We start from the raw sequence: 22,989 nt of genomic DNA, 5'->3' as shown, positions 1-22,989 counted from the left end.
AGAAGAAAAGCAATCTTGCCTCAAATGAATGGCAACCTTTTGTAGGTCTATGAACTTAATTTAAACTTTAGGTTTACACGGTGCTTTCTTTCCGAAGTACCTGCACTCATGAATATGTCTGTATGTGTCAGTCGGTCAAATCCACGCGCTTCGCACCGGCGAAGTACCGCTTTTAAATTTTTATTAAGAAGAAAATAAAACGTTTTTAAATTGAGGGAAAATATACTAATAACAGTTTGTTAAGGATCTGTTTTTTTGTGAAGCTGCCTTTACTCGAGTGATCACTTCGACCTGACTTGGTGGCCAAGTATAAGCGTTACCTCGTAGGTAACCACCCATACAATCAGATTGTGAATCAGACTACGAATGCCGTGAATGTAATTACACACTCACTGCACTTGCTTATGGTAATCGAACCTCGGACGTCAGCGCTAGAGGGGCTTAGCAGCGGTGAAGTATTGCTTTTAAATTTTAATTAAGAACAAAAAAAATCTCAGAGCTTCGATTCCCGAAAGGGAGTGAAGTGAGTGTCCGGTTACCTACCAGGTAACGCTTATGGTTGGACAGCAAGTGACGTAACATCAGCCACGGTGCCTTCAGTTGTGAGAAGCAGATCATAGAATGATTGAAAATAGTTTTGCATTTACCTTTTTAGGAAAAGGCGAGCTTTTAAGCCTGAGAAATCACCCCGTAAATGCACACGTTTAATTGCACGTGTTAATATGTATGGTTACACAGTATTAAAAGACAGTGAAGAACGTGATTTACCTTTGTTCCTGCGTTTGATAAAAGGCGAGCTTTTAAGCCTGAGAAATCACCCCGTAAATGCACACGTTTAATTGCACGTGTTAATATGTATGCTTACACAGTATTAAAAGACACTCAAAAATTAACGTCATTTACCATCAGCCACGGTGCCTTCAGTTGTGAGAAGCAGATCATAGAATGATTGAAAATAGTTTTGCATTTACTTTTTTAGTAAAAGGCGAGCTTTTAAACCTGAGAAATCACCCCGTAAATGCACACGTTTAATTGCACATGTATAAATATGTATGGTTACACAGTATTAAAAGACAGTGAACAACGTCAGTTACCTTTGTTCCCGCGTTTGATAAAAGGCGAGCTTTTAAGCCTGAGAAATCACCCCGTAAATGCACACGTTTAATTGCACATGTGTTAATATGTATGCTTACACAGTATTAAAAGACAGTCAGAAATTAACGTCATTTACCTTCGTTCCCGCGTGTGACTCGTGCTGTAAATCTCTTCCTTGTTTTTAGTTCACGTGATTACGTAGGAGGCGTGATGACGCGATACGTGACTCCGCCTCCTCCATTAGAGTATATGGACAAAAAATATGTTCCAGTTATGACCATTACGCGTAGAATTTCGAAATGAAACCTGCCTAACTTTTGTAAGTAAGCTGTAAGGAATGAGCCTGCCAAATTTCAGCCTTCCACCTACACGGGAAGTTTGAGAATTAGTGATGAGTCAGTCAGTCAGTCAGTCAGTCAGTGAGGGCTTTGCCTTTTATTAATATGTATAGATAATAAAACATACATTTGATTTGAGTCTGTAACATCCGGTGTAAATTGCGCCTACTTGTAAAACTTGTTTTTTTTTATTATTCAGTTTTATTCTGTCAGTGACGTTTACATGGTACAACGAGATTGCCTTTCCCTCTCTGAGTTGATGCCATTTATCTCCTTTCTTTTCACAAGAGCAGCGATGACCACAGTTGATGCTGTGGCTGACACCTGCTCAGAACTATTTGTTGTACCGCTGTCAAAGATACGATGTCTCGTGACCGCTATCAGACTACCATATGGCATTTGCACTTTGACAATAGACACACGTGCAGAACATGTGAATAACGACAGATTTGCTGCACTTTGTTTTATTCTTGAATAAAAGCATACTTGTTTTATTATACCTTTGCAAAAGTTTTTATTTTATATTCCAGTAACCACTTGAATGAGATCAAATCTGTCTCTGCCTCTCTCGCCCATGCATGTTATTATTTGAAAACGCTATGTCAGATCTTGCCTGTACTCCGCGTTATGGTACAGGATACTGAGATTACAGACAAAGTGGAGTACAGGCAAGATAAAAAAGAAAAAATGTTCAAAAGACAACTCATGTTCAAAAGTGTTTTTTCGATCTTGCCTGTACTCCGCAGTCTGCATTTTCAGTATCATGCATCATAACGCGAAGTAAAGGCAAGATCGAAAAAAAAATGTTCAAATGACGACTCATTCAAATGCCATAGCGTTTTTTCGATCTTTTTTCAACCATTTTATTCGACTAAGAAGGCATGATTCACCAGCATTTGTGTGTCGGATTATATCACTTCAGAGATATCTTTTGCAGGTTGCAAAACTTTATACTGGCTGTTACAGACTGAAATCAAAAACCAAAAATCTTTTTGGGTATATACACAGTCAGCATGGCACTGCCAGATCTAAACATTAGTGTGGCGAATTGCTCGCGAACTAAAGTAACTTTAGCTGCAGGTGGAAGCCCCATTTTGTGTCACGGTGCAGCAGTCTATTTGCCAGGGAAAGTGCTGTGAAGAAGCTGTCTGTTACGGTTCTTCCTTTGTCTAGAAACGGCTCCATAAGCTTTTATGACTAAGAAAGTCTTTGCCTTGGGTTGTAACTCAAAACACAGTTCTCAAGAAAATGTTGCCGGATGTCCGAAACTGCAGCAAATCTATCATTTTTCACATGTTCTGCATGGGTGTCTTTGTCGTCAAAGTGCAATGCCGTATGGTAGTCTGATAGCGGTCATGGGACATTGTATCTTTGATTGCTGGTGTAACAAATAGTTCTGAGCAGGCGTCAGCCACAGCACCAACTGTGGTCATCACTGCTCTTGTGAAAAGAATGGAGATAAACAGCATCAACTCAGAGAGGGAGAGGCATGTTCTTTGTACCACATGAACGTCACTGACAGAATAAAACTGAATAATAAAAAAAAGTGATAACCTTTACAAGTAGCCTAAATTTACACCGGGTGTTACAGACTCAAATCAAATGTATGTGTATATTATCATAATAATAATAGCAGCAGCTCAATACTTGGAGCGCCGAGACTAAAACCCAGTACCTTTGGGATATAAGACAGTAGTTCTTACCTCTGTGCCATTCAAGAACACGTATCAACTTCCTGTCAATTGACATTTGAGCTGGGGTTTTTAACTCATTGACTGCAACATGTAGATCGAATGATTTTTTTTTTTTTTCTTGAATCTTTTTTTTTCCTTGAATAAAAGCACACGTGTTTATTTGATATTTGGTCTTCACACATTATACACTTCACATCATTATTTGCTTAAGGAAACCTAGCTACTTTCTCTCTTGATCCACAGTATGAATTACGCCTTCTGTATGTAGTACATTTACAAATAATACTTCTAAACACTGTTTTGTGGTTTCAATAAATGCTCTTAGATTAGATAGATAATCCATGATTGTGTTTGATATTTCACTTGGACTTTAAAGTAATACATAAATGTCTTCTCTAAATAAAAGTCTTCTTCAATACATGTGAAATATGGTCTTACTCAACTCAGAAATAACACATTGTTCACATTTTTCTTGATTTAGACAATTCAAAGTATACTTCACGTCAAGAGCCTATTTACGATAAATGCTATTAAGCAAGTGATTAATTGAATCACAATTTTTGGAAAACTATTGGGCACAGACCACTTTTAAAATGAAATCCTCATTTATAAGACAGTGTTAAAAAATTGTAATTCCAACATTTTTTAAACACTATGCTCAACTGTATGTATGATGTATATTTTCAGGTTGTTTTATCTTAAATATGAAGTTTATTTTGATTTTGAACTTTTTCTAGAGAGCCCTTGCCAACAGTTTTCAGTATGCTTCACCCTTTGGATGAAATAGCACCAGTTGTATGCAGATCACCAGGTTAGATTTATTTAAAAATATTTTTTGAATCTGAAACAGACATTTTTACTTGTTTATAGTATTTCATGGAGAAACTAGTATTTATGGTGATCATAATAATGTCTTTGTGAGAATGTGATTCAGCAGTATATACAGATAAAGGTATTAGAAAAGGGGGACCAAATGCTGAAAAGATGCATTGAAAAATACTTTATGAGCAAAGCTAGTCAATTATAATGGTTCTGTTTTTTATGTTTTTTGTTTTGGTTTAATGCAAATTGCCACAGTATAAACACTGGAATGGAACAGAAATCAGTCCAGTTGTGCTTTTTCTCATTTTCAGTAGATCTTTTCATTTAAATCCAAAATGATGGGCAGATGCAAGTAGAATTAGCAGATAAAAAAACATAAAAAGCACATGGAAAATTAACCTATGGTAAACTGTGAATCAGGCCTTAATGGTAGGTAAAAGAAACCTTTAGTTTATTTAATTTTACTATGAAACCACGGAGAATGAAATTTTATTCTCTATACTTCTCTTGTTATGAAATAATTGTGTAGCTCCCGATAATAACCTGTAACACATATTATGTGTGTGTCAGCCAGTATTGTCTTGTATTATTTTATTTTGGGACTTTTTCAGAAAGACAGACAGGGTCGTGAAGATTTTTCAGAAAGGGGCTGGTTAACTTATGGCTACTAAAGCACAGATTTTGATTGTGTACAGTATGTATCAAAAATCAAAACACAGCATTTTGAATGAGTTGCAAACCTCCCAGTTTAAAAAAGGAAAATTAATTTCAGATTTTTAAACTTTACATTGTATAGAAAAAAAATCTTAATTTTAAAACTGATTGCAAATATGAAATTGTCTAGTAAGCTCAAATATTTTTATAGTGTTTGTTTCAAAAACTAGAAAACTAAAGCTAAATAGCTTAAAACTTTGATTTTGCTATTTTGTTTGTTTTAAATAGGTTTGTCTGATGCCTCAAGAATACAGTATGTTTCAGACAGCACATTGAGAATTGTTTTTACCAGCTGCGAGCCATCAATCATTATGACTTACGACACAGTTCAATATCTGCACACCATCTGGACATTACGCAAAGTGAGATCTGAGGTAAATACAGTAAATTTCATAAAAAACTTACTTTTGTTTCTTTTTTTCTTATCAGACTTTGATTTTAGCATGTTTAAACTATTTTAACAAATAATTTTACATTTTTAATTTTCCAATTTAAAAAATAATTTTTACCTAACATTTTAACATTAAAAATGCTAATCTTAATTTCAGAAATCCTATGCTAGTTTAAAGGTATACATTTGAATTAAGTGTTCATATATACTTGTTTATGCTTAATATTGGCTATTTCTATGTACTGTATGTTTTTGTCTTTTTAGCATCTGATTTGTTTTCTTTGGTTTAGGAAAAGAGTGCAGTTTTAAAGTACTCTGAACAAATGACTCCACAATACTTTGGTACCTCATTTGGCTCTCATATCAGAAATATTTCAAAAGGAGACTCGCCAGCTTCCTCTCCATTTCAAAACTACTCCTCCCTCCACAGCCAGAACAGGACCGTGTCATCTCCTGGACTTCACTCGAGATCTCATTCCCCTTCTATATCTAATATGGCTGTGCTCAGGTTGGAAAATGCATGACTCAACTTTCTGCTTTATTTTTCTCTGCTAAACTTACATTGTTTTTTTTTTGTACAAGTATTTGAGTACAGCAGGAAATAAGAATGAATTCTTTAGCATGCTTCAGCTGTTGTGAATTGGCACACTTGGTTAGAAAAAAGTTATTTGACAAAAAAAAAAAACTTTCTTCAGTTATAGATCATTTGGGAGTTTAAAACCCCAAAGAATTTATCAATGTACCGTGTATGTGTTTTGTACTGGTAATTTACTTTGCGATAAATATTTCTACCGTTTAATTTTACGTTCATCACAAAAATCAATTTAAAGCTTTAGCATTTTGTTACTGACTTTCCAGTACTTGCAGCTCTATGTGATATATAATAATAATAATAATTCATTACATTTATATAGCGCTTTTCTTATATCATGATGGTCTGCTTTATAATCCCACACAACACGCAGTACCACATCCAAAATTATGGACTGATCCCATGAACAATCTCAGTCTTTAGCGCTAAGTGTTTAAAGATTTCTGGTTAATATTCATAGCCTTTCATTACTTCATCTCAGTTTACAGTGTTGACCTCTTTGTTTTAGTGACAGTTCATTCTTTGCTTAAGCAATTGTTACAGAAGCAAAACAAAAAGTGCACAATGTGTCTCTCAATCTTTTTCCATTTTTGGGAGTGTATTAAAGAAAGAGATATTAATGAAATGTTGCTAGTATGTTTATTTTATGTTTACACTTGTAAGTTTTCAATTAGTAGAACATATTAATATACAGTATACAACTTTTCTAAAATATGTGGTGCAAACAAATTGTCATGAATCTTAGTGTATTGTTTTCAAGATTATTTTTACTTTATCTTCTCAATGAATCTTTCCATTTTATTACTTTTTATTTTGTTGATGACATCAATTCAGAACCATTGCGTTTTTGTTGCTACAAATGGCATTGTTTCTAATCCCATGCCACTACTTCTACACTATATGTAACAATACAATTTCTGGTAATATTTAAGATGGTGATGGAGTAATAGCATTGTCCATCTCTATGGAAACAAACCTATACAACTTATGAAATGGCTTTGGTTACAGTATATATTAGGAAAAGACTAGCAACATTATAAGACACTTGTTCTGGTACTATGCTTTGTTTTCTGAGATTTCTTGGCCCCTCCTTTAACCGCCACCTTATCGTGGTGGAGGGGTTTGCGTGTCCCAATGATCCTAGGAGCTCTGTTGTCCGGGGCTTTATGCCCCTGGTAGGGCCACCCAAGGCAAACTGGTCCTAGGTGAGGGATGAGACAAAGAGCGGTTAAACAAACCTCCTATGATGGAAAACAATTTTGGACGGCGTTTTCCCTTGCCCGGACGCGGGTCACCGGGGCCCCACTCTGGAGCCAGGCCTGGAGGTGGGGCTCGATGGCGAGCGCCTGGTGGCCAGGCCTGCACCCATGGGGCTCGGCCGGGCACACCCGAAGAGGCAACGTGGGTCCCCCTTCCCATGGGCTCACCACCTATGGGAGGGGCCAAGGAGGTCGGGTACAGTGTGAGTTGGGTGGTGGCCGAAGGCAGGGACCTTGGCGGTCCGATCCTTGGCTACAGAAGCCTGAGCCAGTGCGCGAAGTTGAGAGGTTCCAGCTAGATATAGTCGGACTCACCTCGACGCACAGCTTGGACTCTGGAACCAATCTCCTTGAGAGGGGCTGGACTCTGTACCACTCTGGAGTTGCCCCCGGTGAGAGGCGCCGAGCGGGTGTGGGTATACTTATTGCCCCCCGACTTGGAGCCTGATAAGCGGGAGACAATGGATGGATGGATCTTGGTTTAGATCCTTCCCTGACTTTTGTTTATAATCTGTCAAAGCCTCATTTGTGTTTTAATTTCAAGGTTTAGAAATGAAATCCAAGCTTTTTGGTGAGCTTTACTCTGCACATTATACTCCATCCATCCATCCATCCTCTTCCGCTTATCCGAGGTTGGGTCGCGGGAGCAGCAGCTTGAGCAGAGATGCCCAGACTTCCCTCTCCCCGGCCACTTCTTCTAGCTCTTCCGGGGGAATCCCAAGGCGTTCCCAGGCCAGCCGGGAGACATAGTCCCTCCAGCGTGTCCTGGGTCTTCCCCGGGGCCTCCTCCCGGTTGGATGTGCCCGGAACACCTCACCAGGGAGGCGTCCAGGAGGCATCCTGATCAGATGCCCGAGCCACCTCATCTGACTCCTCTCGATGCGGAGGAGCAGCGGCTCTACTCTGAGCCCCTCCCGGATGATTGAGCTTCTCACCCTATCTTTAAGGGAGAGCCCAGACACCCTGCGGAGAAAACTAATTTCAGCCGCTTGTATTCGCGATCTCGTTCTTTCGGTCACTACCCATAGTTCATGACCATAGGTGAGGGTAGGAACATAGATCGACTGGTAAATTGAGAGCTTTGCCTTATGGCTCAGCTCCTTTTTCACCACGACAGACAGATGCAGAGCCCGCATTACTGCGGACGCCGCACCGATCCGCCTGTCGATCTCACGCTCCATTCTTCCCTCACTCATGAACAAGACCCGAGATACTTGAACTCCTCCACTTGAGGTAGGATCTCGCCCCCAACCCTGAGAGGGCACTCCACCCTTTTCTGGCTGAGGACCATGGTCTCAGATTTGGAGGTGCTGATTCCCATCCCTGCCACTTCACACTCAGCTGTGAACCGATCCAGAGAGAGCTGAAGATCATGGCCTGATGAAGCAAACAGGACAACATCATCTGCAAAAAGCAGTGACCCAATCCTGAGTCCACCAAGCCAGACCCCCTCAACACCCTGGCTGCGCCTAGAAATTCTGTCCATAAAAGTTATGAACAGAATTGGTGACAAAGGGCACCCCTGGCAGAGTCCAACTCTCACTGGAAACAGGTTCGACTTACTGCCGGCAATGCGGACCAAGCTCTTACACCGATCGTACAGGGACCGAACAGCTCTTATCAGGGGGTCCGGTACCCCATACTCTCGGAGCACCCCACACAGGATTCCCCGAGGGACACGGTCAAACGCCTTTTCCAAGTCCACAAAACACATGTAGACTGGTTGGGTGAACTCCCATGCACCCTCCAGGACCCTGCTAAGGGTGTAGAGCTGGTCCACTGTTCCGCGATCAGGACGAAAACCACACTGTTCCTCCTGTTTCCGAGGTTCGACTATCCGACGGACCCTCCTCTCCAGAACCCCTGAATAGACTTTCCCAGGGAGACTGAGGAGTGTGATCCTTCTGTAGTTGGAACACACCCTCCGGTCCCCCTTCTTAAAGAGGGGGACCACCACCCCAGTCTGCCAATCCAGAGGCACTGTCCCTGATGTCCATGCGATGTTGCAGAGACGTGTCAACCAAGACAGCCCTACAACATCCAGAGCCTTGAGGAATCTCATCCACCCCCGGGGCCCTGCCACCAAGGAGTTTTTTGACCACCTCGGTGACCTCAGTCCCAGAGATGGGGGAGCCCACCTCCGAGTCCCCAGGCTCTGCTTCCTCATTGGAAGGCATGTTAGTGGGATTGAGGAGGTCTTCGAAGTACTCCCCCCACCGACCCACAACGTCCCGAGTCGAGGTCAGCAGCGCACTATCCCCACCATACACAGTGTTGACACTGCATTGCTTCCCCCCTCCTGAGACGCCGGACGGTGGACCAGAATCTCCTCGAAGCCGTCCGAAAGTCGTTCTCCATGGCCTCCCCAAACTCCTCCCATGCCCGAGTTTTTGCCTCGGCAACCACCGAAGCCGCATTCCGCTTGGCCTGCCGGTACCTATCAGCTGCCTCCAGAGTCCCACAGGATAAGAGGGACCGGTAGGACTCCTTCAGCTTGACGGCATCCCTCACCGCCGGTGTCCACCAACGGGTTCGGGGATTGCCGCCACGACAGGCACCGACTACCTTACGGCCACAGCTCCGGTCAGCCGCCTCAACAATAGAGGCACGGAACATGGCCCATTCGGACTCAATGTCCCCCACCTCCCTCGGGACATGGTCGAAGTTCTGCCGGAGGTGGGAGTTGAAGCTACTTCTGACAGGGGGCTGTGCCAGACGTTCCCAGCAGACCTTCACAACACGTTTGGGCCTACCAGGCCTGACCGGCATCCTCCCCCACCATCGGAGCCAACTCACCACCAGGTGGTGATCAGTTGACAGCTCCGCCCCTCTCTTCACCCGAGTGTCCAAGACATGTGGCCGCAAGTCCGACGACACGATCACAAAGTCGATCATCGAACTGAGGCCTAGGGTGTCCTGGTGCCAAGTGCACATATGAACACCCCTATGCTTGAACATGGTGTTCGTTATGGACAATCCGTGACGAGCACAGAAGTCTAATAACAAAACACCGCTCGGGTTTAGATCGGGGGGGCCATTCCTCCCAATCACACTCTTCCAGGTCTCACTGTCATTGCCCACGTGAGCATTGAAGTCTCCCAGCAATACGAGGGAGTCCCCAGAAGGTGTGCCCTCCAGCATCCCCTCCAGGGACTCCAAAAAGGGTGGGTACTCCGAACTGCTGTTCGGTGCATACGCACAAACAACAGTTAGGACCCGTCCCCCCACCCGAAGGCGGAGGGAGGCTACCCTCTCGTCCACCGGGGTAAACCACAATGTACAGGCTCCAAGTCGGGGGGCAATAAGTATGCCCACACCCGCTCGGCGCCTCTCACTGGGGGCAACTCCAGAATGGTAGAGAGTCCAGCCCCTCTCAAGGAGATTGGTTCCAGAGTCCCAAGCTGTGCGTCGAGGTGAGTCCGACTATATCTAGCCGGAACCTCTCGACCTCGCGCACTAGCTCAGGCTCCTTCCCCTTCAGAGAGGTGACATTCCACGTCCCAAGAGCCAGCTTCTGTAGCAGAGGATCGGACCGCCAAGGTCCCCGCCTTCGACCACTACCCAACTCACACTGCACCAGACCTCCTTGGCCCCTCCCATAGGTGGTGAGCCCATGGGAAGGGGGACCCATGTTGCCTCTTCGGGCTGTGCCCGGCCGAGCCCCATGGGTGCAAGCCCGGCCACCAGGCGCTCGCCATCGAGCCCCACCTCCAGGCCTGGCTCCAGAGGGGGGCCCCGGTGACCCGCGTCCGGGCGAGGGAAAACGCTGTCCAAATTTTGTATTCATCATGGAGGTTTTGATGAACCGCACTTTGTCTCATCCTTCACCTAGGACCAGTTTGCCTTGGGTGGCCCTACCAGGGGCATAATGCCCCGGACAACAGAGCTCCTAGGATCATTGGGACACGCAAACCCCTCCACCACGATAAGGTGGCGGTTCGAGGAGGGGGCACATTATACTATATACAGTGATTTCATGGACAGTATGTGCTTCATGTGTTTTACCAAGGAAAACATAGTGCTAGTTTTAAAAGAGGGAAAGATTTTCATTTTCCGTTCTGCTTCATAGTGACATTTAAAAGCTTATATATGTGCTTACTTGTTTGTTCAATCCATATTTTACTTATACTAACTTGTAGTGATAAAATGCTCATTACAAAAATTATGCACAGTATAGGTCTTGTTCCCTCTTGAAATTATGCCCCAACATATACAAAAGACAGAAACAAAACTCGAAAGTTATAGACAAATCTCCTGGAGGGCCCCAGTGGCTGCAGGTTTTCATTCTAAACCTTTTCTTAATTAGTGACCTGGTTTTGCTGCTAGTTAACGTTTTTTGAATTAATTTTATTTGACTTGCTCTTGGCGACTCAGACCCCTTAATTGTTGTTTTTTCCTTAATTAGCATCCAAACAATAATGAGATGTCAAAATGAGCCAAAACATGACTAGCAAACTGTGTCTATTATACAATATCTGAAAATAAAGAAAGGTGAAGTTCTCAGGAATGTTGATTTGCTTAGGTCCACAAAACATTTTAATAGTGCTCTTAGAAAAGAGAAAATCAACAATTTTGGAAATGTGTGCTATTGCACAATGAGAGCAGCCACAACCCATGGAATTAAAGAGTGGGTTTAATTAACAAGAACTGGCGCCTAAATGAGCAACTGGTTGGAGTGAAATTGGTTGGAGTTTGAGACCCTGACTTAGCTGGCCTTCTGTTGGCTCACTCACTTCACATTTCATTTCTGTTTGGATGCCATTTAAGGAACGAAATGAAGCAATTCAGAGGAACAATAAACACATTCAGGGGATCAAATCTTAAAAACAAGTCAATTAAAATTAAATTAAGTTCCTGGAAGATAAAGGAATTGATACCATTGATTTGCCTTCACTCTCACCTGACCTAAATCCAATAGAACACCTTGGGAGGTTATGTTTCGGTCCATCCGACGTCACCAGGTTACACCTCAAACTGTCCAGGAGCTCAGTGATGCCCTGGTCCAGGTCTGGGAGGAGATCCCCCATTACACCATACTTCATCTCATTAGGAGCATGCCCTGACGTTGTCAGGCATGCTTACAAGCAAGTGGGGGCCATACAAACTACTAAGTACAATTTTGAGTTACTGCAATAAAATTTCGGCAAAATGGACTAGCCTGCTGCATCATTTTTTCACTTTGATTTTCGGGGTGTCTTTGAGTTCAGGCCTCTGTAGTTTGATAATTTTAAATTCCATCAAACAATGTGGCATCCTTTTGTTCTTAACATATTACCCAGTCCATATCAGTATAGATATCCAGCATGATTTTTTTTCTTATTGAGATCTGATGTGTTTTCAAGGTGTTTCTTTAATTTTTTTGAGCAATTTTATGTATGTATGTATGTATGTATGTTTGTATATATGTATGTTTATGTATATGTATGTACGTATGTATGTATATGTAGTCTATATGTGTATATTTTTATGTGTTTGTGTGTGTATATAAACTGTTTATTCACACATTTTTTTCTGAAAAATAAAAAATATATAAGTGCAATTACAGTATTTGTTTTGAGAGGTTGTTTAGGTGCAAGAGACTAAATATTTCCAAGAAAGGAGTACACCTTGTGGCAAACAGTATAGCTTTGCAATGCTATGGAATATGGCATCTAAACCTGGTGTAAAAATAGCTGATGGATTATGACACACAAGAAAATTGAATTCAGGGATGTGCATTGTAAGTTGTCTTGTTTATATACTGTAAAAAACATTCAAAAACAAAAGTGCCAATTTTTTTGTTTTATTTAGTTGACATGGGTGTAAACCAAGGTTTTTAAACATGTAAATATTTTCATTTAAAATTTGGAGTGTTCTACTAGCTACTCTTCAGCCGTTTGCTGCTGCTTTATTACAATAAAGGAGTAATAGCCATTTATTTTTGTGTATGTAATCTACATGTAATAATGCCAAAACCTAAATGCCTCAAAGAATTATTGCCCTATCGAAAGCTTTTGAACTTGGACAAGTTACACTTACAACTTAGAAGATATCACTTCTTGTATATATGTGGAGTGAGTAAACCTTCTATTTTCTAACATTTGTTGCTGAGTTTCCAAGTGGAAAGTCCTTTACTTCAGAGAATAACTGGTAGAAAGTTTTTAGAGGCAGAGGTCTGCCAAGCTTGTTGGGTATATAGTAAACCCATGCTGGGTGGGTTTTTTGCAAATATGTGCTAACGCTTCAATGATTCAAACCCATTTTTGAAGAAGGTACATTATGAATGACTCTCATTGAACATTTAGTACTGATTCCCTGGAAAAGAACACCTGTTGTATGCTTTGGAATTTGAGAGTAAGCTCCTCTGGTTAAGTAGGAAATAGAGTCAAAGAAAAGAAAAAAAGATTTCATGGGAGAATAACATGCATTCTGATAAAAGTAGTACTAAGCCTACAATATATCAATTTGTTTACAGACAAGTCAAATCCCCTTGGTTTCTAGAGCGTGGCTTCAGACAGTATGTTTAAGTGGCAAAGTGTGCTATAGACTGGGAATGTTAAGAGATTGAGAGGTTTATTTTTCGGTGGAATTCAATATACAGTACTGTATATTTAGCCCCCTAAAAAACGACGCAAGTACCTGTATGATATTTTACTGTAACACTTAATCTTGAAACTATCCACTTAAGGTTTTGAATAGTTCTTTAGGAAGTAATTGAAGAAGTGTTTACTTTTATGGACTAAAGACATTTTTTTGTGTTCTTTTCTGTTTCTGTTCCAAATAATAGCCGTTCACATTCTCCAACAATTGGAATGCCTTCATTCTCAGGTGTTCAGAGATTCAACATGTCTTATCATACACCTTCTCCTAAACGTCTGAATGCTTCTCATTCACCAAACAGTACATTGAACGATTCTTTCTTGGGTCCAGAGACAGAACCAATTGTTCCACAGCTTTGCATTGATCATCTTTGGACAGAGACTGTAACAAGTCACAGGTGTGTAACATAATTAAATGGTTGACATTTCTTATGAATATATTTTTATGTATATATTTAGTTTGGGAAACTTCATTTTCTTGTTAATAAGTTCCAGATAGGTTAAGGTGAAATGTTTCTAGCTTCATTCTGTATTATTTTTTCATTCTTTTAGGTTCTCCTGTATGTGTACATTTCTCTTATTTTTTGATATGTTATTGGATGTATGATATATTTTAAGTAATGATGGAGGTTACTTTCAGAAAAAGGAAAATGAGGAAATAAACTTAGAAATCAGTAGTTTTCCACCAAATTTGATGTTTCAGCTGCAGCACTTAGGTCTGATTTTGATTATAGAAAGAATCGTGAAGTATCTTAATGTTGCTTTTGCTACGATGGGACAGTTGTCCCGCTTTAGTATTTACCTGCAAAAAAGGTAAAGTTTTTAGTGGTCAGGGTTAGCTGATTGAGTGTGAAAGGTTTGTTCCCTTTTGTGCATTTCATGGCAAAATTTTCCATTGTCATTACTTATTCTATTAATGAGAGTTTCAGCATGGGTGACAATTTTTCGGTTATGTCATTGAATTTTATAAAGATGTCTGAAGAGCAGCAGATATTAGGTGTTATGTATGACATTTAAAAAAAACAAAAAAACTTTCAATAAGGTATCTGAGAAGAGTCTTACACATTTAACAACCCAACAGGGATTCAGGAAGCAAGTATATAAATGTGTGAATAATATTAGTAAAATAGAAAACAGTGCATTTGTAGAATGCACTGTAGAAACTACAGTAGCATTAACTCCCACCTCTTTCATAATGTTTAATTGGATTGGTGGATTTAAAAAAAAAAACACCAGATGGATTATTATAAATATATACAATAATATAATTAAAAACCTGAAGAGTACTAGTAGTAAAAATTTGTATAGTATAAGAAGAAATATTATATAGTTTCACTGGGAACAAATTTGCACTAGATACTGAACAAAACCATTTATGCAGATTTCAGCAGAATTATGCTCTTACAAATGAAAAAACAAAATCAATTATAAAAAAAAAAAAAAAAAAAAGTAACCAGGATTGTCAGTTAAACATCTGGTAATAACTCAGGTTTGTGCCATTGTACAATGAGCACAATGTTATGAAATTTAAAGCTCATTTGAGTGCTGACCGGAGGTGGAATTTAATGAATAACATTTACTTTTGTTGTTGTACTTAAGTAGATTTTGTAGGGAATTGTACTTTTAAATATAAATACTTTTACTCTTTAAGAAGTTTATTTAATTAGTAACAATCCTACTTCGTTACATTTCAAGGTAGATTGTTAAAGTATAATTTATTGGCTATGTTCAAAATCCAGTGTTCACAGTGGCTAAGAAATTAAACTACATGCATATGTTTTGGGGGTCGTAGGATAAGATATGGAAGCATAAAATTGTTTTAGTAAATGACATAATGGGCATGCAGTTCTCTTGTTTTCACTGGCTCAGTAAGTGGACTCATCTGTGTATATCACAGTGTAATGGTTGAATTTATTGGCTATGGTGGCCCTGATCTTGCCTTTCATTTGCAGTGCCTGTAGGTTTCTGCTACACATGGGAACATCTGCATAAAGATGTAGCAGAAAGTTCCAGGTGTTGTGGTAGCAGTTACACTCTTTATATATTAAAATAAATAAATAAATAAATAATGGTACTATACATCCCTGGTCATATTTAAAAGACCTGTTCACTCTCAAGGACATACAACAAAACAGCTTCATTATGCAGTATAAACTGCACACCAACAGCTGTTAATTTACCTGTATACAATAACTGTTTCTCAAATTTACAAAAACACATAGTTGATTATTTTTTTTACATTTGCAGGGAGTTCACAATTCAGTGTAAATTATCAAAAAAATTAGTAGTACTAGGGTGTTGTACCGTGTTAGCCATTATGAATGTAGAGAAAAGCCAAGCAAAATGACACCTTTTATTGGCTAACTAAAAAGATTACAATATGCAAGCTTTCGAGGCAACTCAGGCCCCTTCTTCAGGCAAGATGTAATCATATTTTACATCTTGCCTGAAGAAGGGGCCTGAGTTGCCTCGAAAGCTTGCATATTGTAATCTTTTTAGTTAGCCAATAAAAGGTGTCATTTTGCTTGGCTTTTCTCTACAAAAAAATTAGTTAATTGCAGTGAAAAATACCACAGCAAATTACTGATAACCACTTCTTGTTATGAACAAAACAAAACAATGCACTGATATGACAGGTGTCCTTATTTTTCAAAAGATGTTTCCCTTTCATTGCATAATTTAAGGTAGATTTAGCACATACCCCATTTCTTTAACATGCATAATTTGCATTGGTAAATTTGAAATATTTATTAGTTTTCTTTCTAAGAGTAAGAAGTCTTGCAAAATGTTTGATGAGTGATGAGTGCCTAGTACCTGCTTTTAACGGTATGTGCACCATGTAAGAAATTGTCCCATGAAGAGATGACGCACGCATGCTGTATTTGTCTAGCACACATTTTAACTAAACAGCATTTGACAAAATGTAAGTAGTTCTCACTTATCACCCGATAACTCCAGCAACACCTGCCTATATTATTTTTTTCCTTTTTCAACAATAATGTATTTAAGGGTGAACAGCTTAATCATAAAAAATTACTGTAGCGTATTAATTGATGATCTTGCTATTTAGAGGTAACATATTAAATGTGTTTTAAGTCATAAAAACCTTCTTCCTTACTGTGGATCTATGTAGATTGTACGTGCCTAATGACATGATTCAGAAGTCTTTTTCTGCTAATGCACTTGATTTGCAAAAGTTTTTTTTTCTGAACTCTTTGCTGTCTCAAATTATTTTGCATCATCAGCTGATATTTAGAAATGATTTTGATTAGTTGTCATGATGTAATTTTTTGCATACTGTAGTTTCTGAAATATAAAGGTTACTTAAGGGATTTGCACTACTAAGTGTAATGAGATGAGTATGTTCAGTAACTTTTTAACAACAAAGAAAATGAAATAGATGCCTTATTTATTTCGAATTGTAATTAGTGTAGAACACATGTAGTAATGCAACTATGTTGACTTTATAAGTTTAAACCTCATTCTGGAGGAGGGAGAGAGAGTATGAGACATTTTGTTGTTGTTGTTGAAAGTCTCTGTTTTCTAGAAGTAGAGAATAATAAATGCAGTTTGAATTTCATTATCTTGAAATCTAGAATGCACTTGATCCTTCTGTCATTGTAGCTGCGTTTACCCAAAATTACCAAAGTTCTGCAGCTTCAATATGCATCATGGGATTCTGGCAAAAGCTTGATGCGTTGAAATGATTCCACAGACAAAATATTTTTGTTTTAAAAACTTTAGTAAAAATTCAAAGTAAAACAGTTCACACATAAATAGAGAAAAAAAAACGATCTAGCAAAGAAAAGAAAAGTTCTGTTTAAAGCTTATATCTTGTTTCATTCTTAAGTTTGCTTACAGTTGAACCTTTTCTAAACGGTCAGAAAACTGTATGCTTATCTCGTTTTCATACAGTAAGTAGGTCTTTCAGTCCCTGCTAGCACTGGGACCTATTCTAAACACCAACTGACTCAATTAACACACTGTATAGTAAATATAGCAAGAAAGTTCTACCTCATATTAACTTACGGGGGGGGCTGGGCGGGGGGGTAAAAGACTATACCATATTCTAATAGCTGTTCTTCTATAAGAGTCTAGCAAACACTGTATGAATTTAACTTTAAGCATTAACTTTCTAAGGTTGGCTGTTACAGTCCTGTTTGTTCTGTTTTTGGAATTGTATCATTTATCCATTCGATTGTTGATATTTAATAGAAAAATTGACCGTTGCAGTTTTGCAGGTAGTTTTTTGTACTTATTTCAGGGGTGGGCAAAGTCATTCCTGGAGGGCCGCAGTGGCCACGGGTTTTTGTTCCAACCCAGTTGCTTAATTAGAAAACAATCCTTGCCAATAATTAAATTTCATGGCTTGTTAGTGCTTTAACTCTGCTATGTCAAGTCATTCTCATATCCTAGATTTTTTTTCCATTCTAAGGATATCATCCAAATACATCGAAGTGTAAAACGGATGGGTAATTCTCAATCCTTCACTTTTTTCTCTTCTCTTTCCTTCCAAGTATTTAATTAAACCAAATAGTGCACGATAAATACACACAGGTGTAAAGGGTAACAAGCAAAATGGATAACTTCTGGTTTCTTTTGTCATTTGCATCTTATTGTTAATAAGGAGCAATTAAAAACCAAGAATGCAGCTGTTTAAGACTTAAATAAGCAATAAGGGTTCAAAATCTTAATGAGGAAGATAACTAAAATGAAGCAGAGGTGTTTCTAGAGCAATAAGTGCTTCTTATTAAGCAATTGGGTTGGAACAAAAACCTGCAGCCACTGCGGCCCTCCAGGAATGACTTTGCCCACCCATGACTTAGTTCATCAGTGGTACATGAAAACAATTTTTTAAAACATAATGATAGGTTGTTGTACCATGTTAGCCATTATGGATGCAATGAGAAGTCAAGCAAAACATGATGTAAATAAAGACATAGCAGTATTATTAAATTCGTATTTTAATTCTCATTTTAAACTTCTAACTGTAAAAACACATAGTCTGTTCCATATCTTTAAATCTTATTCCAGTATAGGGGAGTACAATGTGCTTTGCAACTGATGATAGGCCCCTTTTGATAGAAGTGTACAATAATAACTGCAGGTTAAAATGAATAAGGCTTTTTTTTCTTTAAGATTTTCTATAAATTTGTGTTACAACACTTAGTGTTTTTTGAAATTAAATTGTCATAAAATACAATACAACATTTACTATACACATTATTGCTGTATATATTTGTTTATGCTTCCAATGCACAGTATGATTTGAGAAGATTTACTAATTGATATTAATGGATTTTTTTTCTAAAGTAAATAAATTGCAATTTCACTTGCAGTTTTTCTGCTCCTACATTTTAACATTTTTTTTTAGTAGTTTCCATGTTGGATACTTTTACTTAAGGAATTTTTTATCTATGTAGTAATACTTTTTATCATATTATTGTAATATTTTATACTTTTTGATAATTTAATATTTTTAGTACTTTTTCTACCTCTGGTGCTGACCTTTATTAAACCAATATAGATACTGAAATAAAAATGGAATTTTAAAAAAATGGAATCAAAATACATGCAATTTTCTGAAATTATGTTTATGGTCATATTTCAGCCTTAAATTGCTAGTAGTGCTGTAGTGTATCTGACTTAAATCACTGGTACAGTAAAGCTGTTTGAACAGAAGAACTAACAACGAATCCATCGCACTTATTTCATATCCAGCTCTTACAGTTCAGGGTCATAAGAACAAGCCTAGTAGCAACATGCACATGCAGTATAGGAACCTGCTGTACAATGGACATTTATCTGTTACAGCACACACAGAAGTTCATCTACTCACCTCTTCTCCATGGCATTTCACTTACCCCTACAGTTGGCTACAGTAGGTTTCCTGGAAGAAACCCAAATGATTACTGTTAGATCACACAGATGGCAACTCATTCTAAAAGCAAGCAGTGTCTGAGTTATTATAATACAACTAGTTGAAAAGCCTGCTGAAGCAGGCGAATGTATATTTTATGGTCTTTTATTATATTATATGGTCCTGGTTTCTATCATGAATGATCGCCAATGACACTATTGGTGCTTGCAGATTCCATGATGCTGCTTCCGCAAGACATTGCTGCTCCACCTCATAAAGCATTTTACATGCTTCAGCAAAAGGATTATTGTCGCACATGAATTAACTCAGCAGGGTCAAGAGGTTGAGGTTGCATTTAGAGTTCTCTTTGATTTGCATTCTTTGTGCAGACGCCTCATCAAGATCAAGGATATAAAGTTGAGCAAATCGACGATGATCATCATTTTCAGGATGTAGAGCCCCAGATCTGTGATAAATCTGTCCATGAATACGAAAGCAGTAGGGCCCGTATCTGGGAGGAGGAGCAATTTTAGCACCCATTGAAGCAAAGGCTAATGCGCTGTTAAATGACCTTATGTTGTCCATGAAGTTTTTTGAGTGTTCGTGTTGTCCCGTCATGAGGCTCTTCAGTAAAGCAGATACCCGCATTGGAGGTAAACTCACTTTTCCTTTGTGGCAACAGATGTTAAACAGTTTATCTGCTGGTTGTTCAGCAGGGAAATGTTTCACACCACAGAATGTGCACCGTAATTGTAAATTTCCACAAAAATGTTGGTCGATGTTGTCCTCAATAAGATATGATCCGGTGGCTGCATGAAGATGCTGAGGTGTAGGTAATTGCGTGAGTGTTGCTGTATGATTGCGGTCTTGTTGGTTTCGTCTTTCGCGTTGACGCAATGCTTCCTCCTTTGTTGCATTTGCTCTGTGATTGCGGTCTTGTTGGTTTCATCTTTTGCGTCGACAGGATGCTTCCTCCTGTGTTGCATATGCTCTGTGATTGCGGTCTTGTTGATTTCGTCTTTCGCGGCGACGGGATGGTTCCTCCTGTGTTGCATTTGGTCGTCAAGTGCAGTCTTTGCTGTTTCGTTGACGTTTCTGTTCGGAAAAGACCGCTTCATCTAGTGGTCTTTTAAGAGGCATAATCGTCTAATGTTTAGGATAACTTGTTCACTATTGTGAGGAAATGTATTGTGAGGAGGTGTACTTTACCTGGAATGTGTGGCACTAAACTCTTGACATGTGTACAGGTATTGCAGACGGCCATTAGAATACGATACGATTCCGTAGTCCAATGTTAACCAAAATTAACCAAACGTTCTCAACAATGTTAACATTATTTTCTAAACAAATATTAATCACCTGGCAATACAAAACAGTCCCACGTTTAAACAAATTGTTATCATCACCTAGCCACGAAAGGTTTAAACAAATTGTTATCATCACCTAGCAACGAAAGGGAGACGTACGTACGTATGTATGTACGTACGCATAGGCATTTTTTATATATGATGATGGTGGTATGTGTTTTAGTTCTATTCTGCCTAATACTTAATCTTTTTTTTTTTTTAGGGAAAAGACCTCACAGGCTACTAAAGTTTTCATTACAACTGACTTTTGTGAACAGAAATATCTTTGCTTTTTAGTGGAATCACATCACCAGCTGAGGTAATGTAATTCCCATTCCTGTTTTCATGTGTGCGTCTCATTTAAATCCAATTAAATGCTTCTATTTGTACAGTTTTTATTATTGGTTACCAGTGTTACTTTTGTGTAGGAATCCAACTGCTCTATATTGTTTATCTTGGTTTCCTTTTTGACCTCCGAACTGTCAGAAGTTTTCACCTTGTGAAGTGCCTGAGGCAGCTAAACTCCAGTAGATCAAGAGGATTTTGGATAGTTTTGGGAAGTTCATTCCATACATGGATAGCAAGAACAGAAAAACAGCCTGCTAGCTTACTAATGCCAACTAGACACAATTAACAAACACCACTCTTCCAACCAAATAATTGCCTTGGATGTTGCTTAAAAAATTTCCATTAATAGTAAATTAGCTGTACTGAGCAGCAGTTACTGAGGAAAGGAAGCATATTCTTTTGATGCTAAATATATTGATAAATCAGTATTTGTTTTGCACAGCAAACAAATGTACAATTTCAAATCAAAGAATCAATAACAATACAAGATCACACTATCCTTCATTAATTACAAATAATTGATAACAAATTATAAGGTATTGACTGTATGAGATGATAATTGAGTAAATAAACAGTACTGAGCAGAAGTGATTTGTCTTAGGTCACTGTTGAAAATTATTTGTAAAGCTAGTTACCTGGGAAATAACTATTTAATTGTTAAGAAAATGTGGTCTGAGCTTGTCAGAACCACCACATTGCTTCACGGAAGGCAGCAGACAGAAATCAGTGTTACTTCTTAACACTTCATCTCTGAAACACTGATGGGTTCATGCATAGAAAAGTTCAAATTTGGGCTCTGTAATTTATAAGGCTTTCTGCTGCTGGTTGTTGCTCCATGTTTTATGGTGTTTTGTGTAATCTCATGTGCTGCTTGTCTTTCAGTGAGAATGGATTCTTAGGTTCAACCAGCACTACAGGATAACTTTTTTCAAGACTTCTTTGCACATTGGATGTGTATACTTTAGGTTGAGATGCTAAGCAAGCACTTCACTGAATTTCTTTTTTTACCTTAGGGGAGAAACTTTAAGTACTGCATATAATATGCAAACAGCTTTTTGGGTCTTCCACTGTGTCAAAATATGTGATTTCCAAACCTGTTTTGTGGACACCAGCCTACACTCTAGGTGTCCAGTATGCGGGACCGAGTGTGACCAAGATGATGGTTTAAGACAAGGAGACACGGACACAAGAGGGTTGGGTTTTTACAAAAATAAAGTGAGATTTTATTTACGGGTGCACTTAAAGAAAAACAAAAGTAATGTCCTGCGGAAAATATATATCTATACACAGTCCAATACCACACAGGACACAAAAAAACAGTAATGAAATGGAGCCCAAAAATAACTACTGTATTTACAGTACAGGCTGAAAGTCCCAAAGGAAAAAGAAAATTGCCCACAAACCAGTGAAACAAATATACACACAAAAACCAAAAATAGCATTCTTTATCCCCAGTAATCCAAGTCAGAAAGCCGCTTCTCCAAATAGTGTTAATACAGGGTTTACCAAAAACAAGAATGTTTAAAATACAGGAAAAAAAAAGTGTTTATACAAAAATAAACAGTGCACCATTAACCAAAACCTAATTAATCACTCCACCAAAGCTAATCCAGAGATATTTATACAAGGAAAAAATATTTACAATAATCAAGGCACAAGCCATAGTGTTTGGTAAACTCAAGACAATGTTCTACCAAGTACCTCTCTCTCTGTCTGCACGATCTAGCCAGAAGACACCATATAGAGGCTGGAAATTCCCTTTTGTAATTGGTGCTGTCGTGCTGACCAATTAAGCTGTTGAACGTCATCCTTCATCGTGCACGCAATGATGTGGATGTGTCTCCGAAGAGTGGCGTCTTCCACCCCGCTCAATTTACTATAAAAATGTGAGATGCTGGCATTTCAGATGTGTACTGCGCTTCTCCCAAAAGTTAAAGTAAGCCCTTTTTATC

The 22,989-nt window shown here is 38.8% G+C and overlaps 1 protein-coding gene across 3 annotated transcripts in view; it reads left to right on the top strand.

The window, feature by feature from the left end:
* anapc1 (anaphase promoting complex subunit 1) overlaps positions 1 to 22,989 on the top strand; it is a 299,392-nt gene that overhangs the window by 58,369 nt on the left and 218,034 nt on the right. For all 3 annotated transcript variants that reach the window (XM_051925424.1, XM_051925423.1, XM_051925425.1), the window contains exons 7-11: positions 3,865 to 3,938; positions 4,892 to 5,037; positions 5,345 to 5,562; positions 13,672 to 13,881; positions 20,913 to 21,008. In XM_051925424.1, coding sequence (XP_051781384.1) covers positions 3,865 to 3,938; positions 4,892 to 5,037; positions 5,345 to 5,562; positions 13,672 to 13,881; positions 20,913 to 21,008 — 744 coding nt within the window. The remainder of the gene's footprint in view (positions 1 to 3,864; positions 3,939 to 4,891; positions 5,038 to 5,344; positions 5,563 to 13,671; positions 13,882 to 20,912; positions 21,009 to 22,989) is intronic.

The sequence above is a fragment of the Erpetoichthys calabaricus genome, chromosome 3 (assembly GCF_900747795.2).
Source record: "Erpetoichthys calabaricus chromosome 3, fErpCal1.3, whole genome shotgun sequence".
Classification (NCBI taxonomy): domain Eukaryota; kingdom Metazoa; phylum Chordata; class Cladistia; order Polypteriformes; family Polypteridae; genus Erpetoichthys; species Erpetoichthys calabaricus.
This window is presented reverse-complemented; position numbering and strand designations above follow the sequence as displayed.